Source organism: Haliaeetus albicilla, chromosome 28, assembly GCF_947461875.1.
Source record: "Haliaeetus albicilla chromosome 28, bHalAlb1.1, whole genome shotgun sequence".
Lineage (NCBI taxonomy): Eukaryota > Metazoa > Chordata > Aves > Accipitriformes > Accipitridae > Haliaeetus > Haliaeetus albicilla.
The window spans coordinates 2676661-2688889 of NC_091510.1; the positions used below are offsets into that span (position 1 = coordinate 2676661).

At 38.3% G+C, this 12229-nt stretch overlaps 1 protein-coding gene across 10 annotated transcripts in view; it reads left to right on the top strand.

Moving 5' to 3' along the window:
* Positions 1–11901, top strand: part of ANKS1B (ankyrin repeat and sterile alpha motif domain containing 1B) — a 427100-nt gene extending 415199 nt beyond the window's left edge. For 6 of the 10 annotated variants that reach the window (XM_069773746.1, XM_069773745.1, XM_069773750.1 and 3 more), the window contains 3 exons: positions 1981–2118; positions 8638–8805; positions 9987–11901. In XM_069773746.1, coding sequence (XP_069629847.1) covers positions 1981–2118; positions 8638–8805; positions 9987–10097 — 417 coding nt within the window. In that variant the 3' untranslated portion in view covers positions 10098–11901. The other 4 variants (XM_069773747.1, XM_069773753.1, XM_069773754.1 and 1 more) reach the window with 2 other exon arrangements.
* Positions 11902–12229: the final 328 nt, after the last annotated feature.

The window sequence follows — 12229 nt, forward strand, 5'->3', positions numbered from 1 at the left end:
ACTTGGCTTAAAGTTAAAACATTAAAATAATCTTTGACTAAAATGAGTTTTGACTAAAGAGCAAAGCCCTGTGTCAACCCGAGGTCACCTCAGAAAAGTTTCAGCCTAGCAGAGCTCTCTTCACATACCCTGCGTAACTTAGCTGACTACTTTGTGGCTCATGATTTGGCATAAATATTTTACATGATTTTAAGACCTTCCAAGCTTTAATTCTTTCTGCCTTCTAAACTGTAATGTTGCCAATACAACATCAATGACAGTGTATTACAAGTATATCTGTGGCTATCTAAATAAATCCCTGGGTTTCGTATAATTGTAATTCTCATCAAAATCTTTATTGAGGGTAAAAGTTATCAATTTGAGAAAAAAGCAAATAAAATGCTTAAAGTAACATAAAAAGCCAGTGATTGTTAAGCAGAGCTTATACATGTCATTATAAATTGGCATATATTGAACCATAAGTACTGGTTTTGTCATTTTTATGAATAATGCATTAAAGAGAAATAATCAAGTATGTTGCAACAATTTAAGATTAAGAGGATTATTTCATTTCTTCAGTAATGGTTTCCTTATCTCGTTTTTTTCCATAATTTGAAATTTGGAATGCTTTTTATTAAGATTTTTCCTAAGCCATTTCTTCAATTAGATATATTAATGTGTCTTTTTGAAAACTTGACACCTACATGCAAGGGGGGAAGGTTGCTACTTAGCAAATGAAAGAAGATATGGCAAAGCACCTTCAGTGACTTAGTTGCATATATTTCCTGTTCCTTAACAAAAAAAAAAAAAAGGTGGGGAGGAGAGGAGGTGGGAAGAAAAAGAGAGGGGTGAGGGAAAACCACAGATGCTGAGAGATTGTTTAACTTGGACAGCAGCAAACGGTGGCTCTGCGGGGACCGGGACACTACGGACGTCCACGTTCTGTGGTGCAGTAGCGACGTCATGCTGCAGCAGGCTTGTTCACTTTGGGGTTTTGTGGAAAAGCCAGAGCTACAGCCAGCAGGGCCACAATTCCGAAAAGCGTATAAACTAACGGCTAAGTAAATTCGTATTCGATAAATCCTCCTTCTGTTTCAGTAAATCATTGGAAATGCGTGTGTTGCTGAAGCAAGGCCTAATCATAAGCCGCTCTGCAGTATCTTCTCTGGCTTCATGGTTCCTTTGGCCTGAACACAATAATTACATATCAGCAATTTATGTAATGAATATTCATAGTTTTCTCCAAAGCTTTAAGACAGCTTTTTTTTATTTCATCGGACAGCCATGCCCCACCTTTATCTCAATAGTATGCTATAGCTTACATTGGCTGTTGCAAGTAGTGTTGCTCGGTGCATGAATGGTTTAATTTTTCTACATCTCTCTTACAGGATGCTGTTGTCAGTAATTGGAGAAAAGTTGCCAGATCCTCCTGTAGTTATCTTTTTACTAAGCAGAAGCCTTTCAAGAGCTCAGGGTTTCAGTTATACGTCATGTTTGGTGGTTTGTTTTCTTCTCTTGAAAAAGTATAGCTGAAATTTGTCAAACTAGTGCAAAAACCTGGATATTGAGCCTGTTGGGTTTCACCAGATCCTGTCCATCAGTAGATTGAACCAGTGTCATGTAGTGATCATTATACAGAAAACCAGCAGCATCATAAGATGCTTGTGTAGTGCTTTGAAACTGTATTTACAGTTGTACGCCAGGAAAGGTGTCCCTTTGTCATAGGACACTGAATAAACTGTACAGAACTCAAGCAGACTCATAGGGGAGACGCTAGAATGTAATTGTTTCCTACCAGATTATTGGCAGTTTTAGGCATCATTGGAGAGGGTCAAAATTCCAATGACCTCTGTAATATCACACGTGGGGTGTGTTGACTCTCGTCTTAATAAGAAACTTCTGAAATACTTCAGCACAGCAAAATGCAAATCTAAACCCACCCCTTTTATGGCTCTTTTACATTTAATTCCTAAATTGATTGAAAATATTTTTTTTAAACAGAATATTATTGCTGAACATGAAATCCGTAACATTTCCTGCGCTGCACAAGACCCTGAAGACCTTTCTACATTTGCGTACATCACTAAAGACTTGAAGACTAATCACCACTACTGCCATGTATTCACTGCGTTTGATGTGGTCAGTTTACAGAATATCCTTCATTTAATAGTTCTTTGTAACAGTAATACATCTTTAATTCTGTTAAAACATTTTCAGGGTATATGGTGATTAATGGAAGGTATCATTCGTTTACCACATGAAAAGACTAATCTGCTATGGGATAGTAAAAGGACATTTCTGGAGAAGAGCAAAGATTTTCTCTGAAATTATCTCATTCCCCATCTGAAATAACTCACCTCAGTAATCTCCATATATGCTTCTTAGATGGTGATGCACGGGCTACTAGTGTTTCAAAAAAATCATGGACACATGTCAATTAATCAGTCATGCTGTTTTCAGCTAAATTTGGTGAAATGAGTAGTAGCTCTAATTTTTAGGACTGAGAGGGCTTACTGTCCAAAACTTCCAGGAGTACTTACCCTTTGAGTTAAGGTCAAGAGGAATTTGCAGTGCTATTAAAACTTTAAAATCCTTCAAGAAAAAATTATTTTAATATGGTATAATGTGTATGAATTCTTGAAACATGCTTACATGAATCTAAGTTTAAAAAAAAATAGAGCTGTCTGAATTGAGGCATTTTGTTTGGGACTGGGTAAAGAGTCACTGCGGAGCGATAGCATGTAGGAGAGTTAAAATAACAAGATGTACAGGAAGGTAGGTTAGGAGGAATTTTAGCATTTTGGTTCAGTGCTTCTGTTGAAATTCTCTGCTGACATTTTTGTGTCCACAGGGAGTAGAAAAAACTTCAAAATTGTGTTAAAAATAGACTATGGTCAACAAGATGTTACATTATATAGATTTTAGCGATGAGTGAATCAACTGAAATTAGACTGATTGAGTGAGGTTATTATTTCTCCTGATCCATTTAAATACTTCTTAATGGTTTCAAAGTACTGCAGTTCCATTTATAGGTTTAATAATCAAGCACAAACGTAGACCCAGGTAGAGCAGATGAAATTCATTTTCTCCTTGCTTGGCAAGGAAAGAATAGCGATCCAGGAATAATTGCAACATTTTGCTCACTTCCCATACCTTAGGAGGAGCATTTAATACCCCAAGCACTTTAAATGGCTATTTTAAGCAATACAGAAATTTTAATGTCTAACTGTCTTAACTTAGTTTTCTCCTGCAACATAATCGGGGGGGGAGTGGGGGTGTTACCTACTCAAATATTCTCTTTTCGTGTTGTTTTATTTCTCAGGATCTAGCATTTTTGATGCAAGTACAAGCTCCATAAAAAATAGCTAGGTATTCAGAATGCAACCATACAGTAAATGAAATTTTCTATTTAAATTCTAAGACATATATTAGCCTGATCTTCCAGTTTGCTAATAGAAGCAATGCTACCCATTTGTCAATGGATAGAAGTCCAATCGCATCAAGAAAAATAAAGTTTGAAATAGTAGAAATCCACATTAAGGTGTAAAAAAGATACATCTTAAATCGTATCTATTATGGTAATACAATACCTGCAATGGTATGAAGAAATTTCACTCTCTTAAGTCCTTCAGTTCCTCAGGAAATGTGGGCAAGAACAATTTTTTTGCAGATAGGAAAGCATTTTAGTGTAGTGACGTCAGCTACCAGCATTGATACTGATACTATTTAGGAGTGACTGTACATGTAACTTGTCTACTCAGAGTTAAAATTCTACAATCAAAATTGCAAAAACATCAGACGATTAAAGAATATTGAAGGGGACCAGGTTTGGGGAAAGAAGAGGATTTATTGCTCAATATTTGAAATCTACTTCATTCTCATTCACTTATAAACCAGCCCTAAAACTACCAGTGAAGGATTCCTCTGGAGAAACAAACCATAACAGTTCCTATACTGAATTCCGGTTCACATGTGGGAGACATCCAAAGTAATTTCCATCAGATATTCCTTCATTGCCCAATGCACCTATGAATAGAAAACAACCAGCATAAATTGGAACAATTTCCGCTCTGGCTTGTGCCAAGGATTAGACTGGTGCTCTGCATAACACAAAGACTTTTTTCTTCTTTTCTGTATTCTTTTGTCATTTGTTGCATAGACTTAAGCTGGATAAGAACTGGAAACTGCTAGTATACATACTTAGTAGAGAAGAAAAAGCATGCATTCAGGTTTCAAAGTTCTGTTCATTGCCTTCTTCCAGGGGATTAGGGGACTTTTTCTCTGTCCATATGATCATCCAGGTACAATCAGCGTGGCATCCCCATGTCTCCAGAACAGCAAACGTCTTTCCTTCGCAGTACCCCAAGACGGCGTGCCCAGGCAGCCCCCTCTCTGGGGCATATGAGGTGGAATGTGTGAAACATTTCAGTTGCTCCTGGCAGACTTCTTGAGGTGGAGCATGCTTTGGTACAAGGAGCTTTCAGGTCACGAGCAAACAATTCGCTCCTCTCTCATCTACATCGATGGCTTTTGCAACAGCATGAAGGCCCACGTTGAAGGCCTGTTTCCATCCTCCCATTGCATACAAGATCTCTTTCTGTGCTGTATTAAAAGAGAGAGATGGATTCAGAAGAGTTTGCCATCCACGATTGCTTTAAATCCCAAATGAGAAAGGATCAAGAATAAGTTGCCAGAGTGCCTGATCACGAAAGCCTCATGCATCCCAGGAGTCCACAGCCATCGCAAGCAAATGCCAACCACGTTGGTCTCATCACACCAGCTTTGGCGAGCTGAGCTTTCTTCCCCTCGAATGCACAAAGGCTGACACGGTGGAAAGTGCAGACAAATGCCCTTTCTAGATCCACCCAAAAGTAAAAGATCTGTGGTCTGGAAGGATAAAGCATATGTGTACTTAACACTGTTAATGTATAGGTATTTCAGCTCTGCATCACTCATAACTCCTGCTACTAGTAAGTAACCTTCCCTTCTTGTCAGGCTTTTGTAGTAGAATTCCTCTACATTTGGCCTTGAAGACCCTTAGTATGACTAAACAGTAGGCAACTGATTTTATCCCAAGGGATGGATATTTTGAACTGGGTTGGGATTTTTCAGGTTTTTCAAGTAAAGATTCCATATACTCTGTTCTGCTCGATTTTGCCAACTGCCATTTTAAGTTCGGTACCTTGAACACAGGGTGTCCTAATTGACATTCCTACACATCCGATGTGATGGGTAGCTCACACTAATCATCTGCGGAACTCCAAAGGAAACTTCTTCAGTAAATTCAATCTTCAAAAAAGATCACATTTGTCATTGATCTTAAAGAAGAAGAAAAAACATCACTTAAAAGCAAAAACCCATAAAATCCTCATTACATCAAAAGTGCTATCCCCAAAAGGCAAAATGTTAGTTTTTCCAAAAATTCCTTTGCAAGTGACATTTTAAGTTTTTATAGCTCAGAAGACAGCGATCTTACTCTCTCTCTTAAAATATTCTCAAAGCCTCAACATAGCTTTATAGAAGCATTACAATGCAATGAAGAAGCAGTGCCTGCTGCAACTTAACACAGTAAAAAAGCCAGTTAAAATGTAAGAAAACAATTAGCTGTTGTAATAGGTTGGCTGAGTTAAAGCGGCTGAAGAATCCTGACTCAGGCTTGTGCTGGGGCATTGAATTGTAACATTACATGGCAAACAAGGCAATTGAATTCAATTTCTCATCTCCCAGAAATTGTTGCTTAAAAGGCGTTAGCTTACTCACGTTCCTTCTGTGCTGTGCCAAGCAAGGAGCAGGACTGTAGCAGCCGCAGAAGCACCGCGGTCCTAAAATTTTTTCCGCCTTCCTAAGGAGCTCGATGGGATGCTGTAAGGGTCAATGTCTTCTACAGCGAGCACAGGGTCTACAACTTTCGTGCTAAGCGTCTTTTGGAGAGGCAGACCTGTTTCCTTCCTTTTATGCCACATGTAAAAAATTCAAATAGTCTCCCCACTCTCTCAGAAGAAATTCCACAATGGATTTTGTGGTTTTGGTTTTCCACCCCATCCCAAGGAAATCCTTCTCTTCCCTCTCTGGTATAGCCCCTGCAAGAATCCGTACCAACTCAATCCTCATAATCCTCTCCTAGTACTACAGGTGAGAAATTCTTCAAACCAAACTTATTTACTGCTGTTTTTTTCAAAATACAATTTTTCAGATAACTTTTTTAAATCTTACAAGGTACAATTTTAAAGCCCTCCTTGCCTCCATCTGCAGACTTCTCTCCATCAAGGCTCTACCACAGTACCCAGTGTATGAAATTTATGTACATGTTATGGTTCAGTTTACATTTTGAATATCGAACAGAACAGTGAATGTTCTGTTTTATTTGCTATATTTCAAATATTTATTAACCATAGAAACAGTTACATGTTTCCCATGGCTTTCAGGCTCCAGGCAGGCCTATTTTTTCATTTTACAGACTACAAAAGAAAACAAATCATAGTGACTTCTGACAAGATGCAGGACCCAGACTAGATTTATGGCTCAGCATGGCAAACTTTCTGCTTGTCTCCACTCTTATCTCAGAGCTTTTTCAGGCCTGTCTCTGTGACCCTTTTGTACGCCACACTGGATGGTGCGTTTTTTCGGTCCCACTAGTATTACAGTCTGCTTTTTCTCCAAGCCATTATTACACCCTGTCCTGTTGATGTATTCCTTAGCAATAATAATATCCACTGTAGACAATCCCATGATGATATAGTACACTATCTTACTGTCACGACAGCTGATTAAGATGTCTTTAGAATAATATTCTTGTCCTACTCATAGGTGTACTCCATTTCAAATAATATTATTCTGTACATTTTTAACAATTGTACTCTCTGTTCTTAATTCCATAGCCAGCGTTCTGCTAAAAGGCAGGGTACTTTATAATAGTCGCTTTAGTCTATTACTCCACTGGCAAACTGCATCCTCAGTGTTTCTCGGTCCTGGCCAGTTTCCTTAAGTTAAAGGGGAGACAAGTGGGAGACTACTGCTATCAAATCAGGCAGACGTTTTTATTTGGGAAGCGATGAAACTTTGGCTAGCTTGCTGTTGTGACTGCAGTGGTAACAGCTGAGAGCATATCCCATTGGAGGAGTATAATTTTCTGTCTGACCTAACAAAGACCAGACCTGGCACCTTTATAAGAAGCTCTTCTAATGAGCTAAAAATGCTGAATTTAGCCTGTACTATCTCAGTATACATGTGTGATAACAAAGGGATGGAATTTCTTCATGACTACAGTGAAGTTACAGTGTGGGGCGTGAAATAAAATGCTTATCCTTTTAACTGTGTTTTAACGATGGAAGGGCAGAAAGTGTCCTTCCAAGTGTCCTACATTGCTTTCTGGCTTATTGCAAACTCAAAATTAGACTTGACTAGCTAAAGAGATATCATCTCATTTAAAATTACATCAGAAACGTGGGAATTTTAAGGGAACACCTAGTTTCAAAGCAATGCAGGGTTGCTTCCAACTACGGGCTACAGAGATTGAGGAAGCAGAGGGTAGCTTCTGAATTACAGCAAAGATTTATGAATTATTCTGAGAAGACTGTAGGACATAAGGAGGCAAGCCTGCAGGCTTGCATTTGCTCTGCAGGGCTTCAAAACATTATTGCAAAGTTAGTAGCCTAGAAATAGGCTCTAGTAGGAACCTAGAAATAAATACACTAAAACAAACCCACAAACCTGAAGAAAAACTGCCATCAAAATTCACTTGCAGTTTAGACAAGGTCAGATTTGAAACTCAGAGCTGCTTTTTCAGAGATGTAAACTGTACTGAAAAAATATTTACACCGACCCGCTGGTTCCTCATTCATGCTTTATAAACCTTTCAACAGGTTTTTTTCCACATATGTAATGAGAACTTAAAGTATTCTACCTGTACCACCAAACTGGTCTTAGTCTTAAGAGCCTGACTTCTTTGGAGATACACACTAACCCCCCTGCCCCCACTTACAAGAGTCTTCTGACGTGCCGGTTTAAGCTCAAACATTTCTACTTCTAGAAAACAAAAGCATAAGAAGGTTTCCGCAGCACTGGAAACGTGCATCCGAAGCAGAGCGCTGACTTTCATGCACACATGGGTGCCCTGCATCTGTGAAGCAGAGTGTGCGCTCGCGACATTTGCTTTTTGTCCTTTTGGAAGTGTCACACCAACTCTGCATCTGCTTCCCAGGCCATTCGGTGGGAGCACAGAGCATCCAGAGGCGCCCGCGTCGGGCTGCCAGCTCTGGAGGAGGACGGGTCAGCAGAGGAGTTCTGAAATAGAGCCAGGCTGAACGTCACATCCGTGCAGTAGTGCAAGATGGGTGGGAGCTGGGGGGGTTAACGTACTTGTTCTAAAAAGAGACGACACACACTCACCCACTCCTGGTTTCATGTTTAGTGAGACAATGTTTTTCAAGGTTTTTAGAAGTAATTACTTTCAGTACAATAGATTACATTTAGATTGGTTTTCATCAATGAGAAATCAAATGACAGATGTAAATATTGCAGAGGCTTAGGAAGTTATTACCAGGGTGATTTTAATTATTTACATTAGAAATCACTTCTGTAGCCAGTACTACCCCACTTCATGTATCTGACAATACTTCAACCTCACTCCAATTTTAACTGTTTTTGGTTTTTTTCCAGAATTTAGCTTACGAAATCATTCTTACACTAGGACAAGCATTTGAGGTGGCCTATCAGCTTGCACTACAAGCACGGAAAGGGGGCCATTCTTCAACCCTCCCAGAAAGCTTTGAAAACAAACCCTCCAAACCTATTCCCAAACCACGTGTTAGTATTCGGAAGTCAGTGGTAAGTAGAAGGCAGTTGTGCATGCAAAAAATGAAATTCAGCTATACAGTTAAGAGTTGATACACTAGAAGCCGTATAAATAAATATACCTCTCGAGTCAGAAACGCTCCGTGTCTCAGTCGTGCCACCTCTGCTCATCAGCCGGTATAAGTAAGTTGTGTCTCTGCAGCATGGGCAGCCGTTTCGAACAACTGCTCATTTCAGATTCCTCCAGTTTAAGAAGTTGCTTGGCTAGTGTTGTGCATATATCTTTTATAGTAATTGCAGAGCTTTAATTGATTCGGTCTAAATCCAGGTTTTAAGTGCTGAGGATCACAGCCAATGCAGACCTCTAAAACTCTGCAGTTCCATGGACTTTCCTGATCTCCTGTTGAGAAATAAAATCCCCACCAAACTTCTTTGGTACACAATCACTACATATGTATACCAATCAAATTACAAATCCAAATCAATTTACAATTGTCTTGTCATACCAAGCAACTTCTTTTCTTACCTCCCCCTTTTTTTTTTTTCTGACCCTCAGCAGACCCTCCTGGTCTAAAACTGGGATTCAGTATTTTCTTTGGAATCTCAAATGCCTTAGAATCCAAGCTCATTGGAACTTACATATTGACTGTCTTTAAAGTGCCCTCCTGAAGTGCATAGGTGACAGAGAAATACTCTTTTATGGTAGAGGTTTTAAAAAAATTATGAAAACTATTTTAAAACAAGTGATCTGGGAGGGAAAGGGGAAAAATGACTGCACACTGTATCATATTCACTGGCTATAAAGTGAGAGCCATGCTCTGTGATATTTAATTCTTGGATGAGAGGAAGGGGAAAAAAATGTATGACTGTACACTTTGTCATCCATTGCCACAGAATCTTCCTCCATAAAATTTTAAGCAAGAACATTTCCTGATGCCATCGTCTGTCTCGGTAGCAAAAGGACTTCGTAAGATCAAGGATGGCTTTAACGAACTATGATGCCCTATAGCTTGGGGGTGGACACAGCTCTGATCTAAACCGCAAAAAGAGGGCAACCGTGGGTACGTGGGAGCGTAGACCGCCGCACTCGCTGCTGTAGGACGTTGTCGATACAGGATGTGTTCTGTGTTCTATTCGTTTAAAGAAAAAACTTCTGCTAGCGATGCTGTGCCCAGAGATGGTAACCCGTCTGTATGTTTGCGTTTGTCTTAAAGCAGATAGATCCCTCTGAACAAAAGACTCTGGCGAACCTACCATGGATTGTTGAACCTGGACAAGAAGCCAAAAGAGGCATTAATACCAAGTATGAAACTACCATTTTCTGATACAAAACTGTCCCCCTGTTCCTTGTTGTGCCTTGCACGCCAAGCAGTCACAGCACAGCCTTTCCTTTATGGCAACGTTTCAATCCAGCAGAGAGGAAGACTGCACTGTATATGAGTGGCCTTGTAACTAACAAAAAAGGCTGACGGTCATTTCTGGTGATGTTCTTCTTCCTGCAGCACTGACAGAAGAATGACACTATACGAAGACTTTTCAAATTACAGTCCACAAGAGGAGTGAGAAACCTTATTTTTCACGCAGTTCTCCCTTGTGACTCTGCCACAGTGCTTTCTTTGATTTCTTATTTTAGAATTCTACTTTTTAAGAAAAACAAAAGGTCTCTAAACTAACACTAATGCTGCCTATGAGTAGAATATTTGATTGGTTTTTTATTTAAATCTTGGCAGTTTTTAATTGAAGTAGAACCAGAATTAATAAATAGAGTATTTGTGAAACCACTGAATTCATTAATAATTACTGTGTTGAATAAAGAACTCATTAAAGTGACAAGAAATTAGGCACCCTGATTTCTGTGTGCGCTGGTTTTATATGTAATCATTGGTGTCCTTTGATCCTCTACAGAAATAGGAACCTCTTGCATTGTAACAAAGGATCAGAGTTTTATGAATGGTTAGAAAAAGTTATTAATAATGCACAGAAAACATTTATTAGATATTTTTATGGAAGAGAAGTACTATAGGAAAACATATGAATATTTATGGAAGGAAGCCAGATTAATTATGACAAATAGTGTTTATTTTAAAGTTAAGTAAACCACTGCTATTGCAGCATTATGGAAATTATGAGAGTTGTAGCATCAGTGCACTGGATGTTCTGTGTGATCAGTCTGGAATGAAAGTGGAATGGTCATTCTACTACACCTACATACAGTTTATGCAGTTCAGCATTGCTATAGCCATGAATTCTAATAGTATTTTTAAAAAATAATCTCAGTGGTTCTAAAAAAAGTCAAAACCATGGATTTTGCTATCAAGATTTCTGTCACAGAAAGCTTGTTTGGAAGAGTGTTGATAAAATTCTACTGCAAAACATTTTCTAAATAAAAATAGCGAGAAAAAGAAAAAAATTCCAAAGTAATAAAAATGTTTTCATGGAACAAAATAGTTAAGCATTTGCTTAAGATTTGATTAAATAAGATTTACTTACATTTTCTTTGAAGTGTTTTAATTTTTTTAATGTCTGTGGAGTATTTGTATAATACCATGATGTATATTTATGTAGAACTGAAATTATAACAGTACAAATATCACTATAGGAGAAAAATGACATTTTAACGTATATTGTTCTATCCAGTCAAATTGTGAATCATTTTGAAGTTCATTATAGAGATATTGATAAATTGTGTGGCTGTCTTAATGTTTTTTTTAATTATTATTTCATATCCAGCTGAGGTTTTCAGTTAGAATCATCAGTTGGTAAATTCCAAAAAAATGGATAATTGAACTTGGTTTAAACCTGATAATTGTATATGGTTCAGTTAAACCTAATCATAGCGCTGAGTGATGACATACTTTTAATACAGTATTCAATTTACTTGAACAAAATAGTTCCTTGTACATATTTTTGCCTATTCACTGTTGATATGTACGTAGTCAACTGACAGTAAAAAAATAACACTAAAAATATGGTACCAAAAGGAAAATTGTATAGGAGAACAGTAAATAGTAGCCTCACTGCAACAAATACTTATGTAAATATGCTTGGGCTTCCAGTTATAAATTTTGTAATTTTGTCATTTATTTATATCCTATAAAAGCACACAAAATAAAATGAAGTTGTACAGTCCCAGTGCTTTGTGCATCCTTTTATCACTGCTAAAGGAAATAAGGGGCCTGATCCAAAGGATATGGAAATCAGTGAAGGGTCCTCCCCTCCCCTTTCCCCGAGTTCACTGGGCTTTGGATCTTGTCCCACACAAACCCAGGCACTGCTGTGGAGACAGTTTTGGTTTCAAATACAGATTTTGTTTACAGATGGTGAATACTTTAAAGTCCTTAATTAACTGGTTCTTCAGGGCACTACTGATCTGCTGACCTCCCGTATTTAATCGCACCCTGTAAAGACTCGCACAGGGAGTTACGGTAAAACACGTTCACTTCAGGCACCAAAAGTA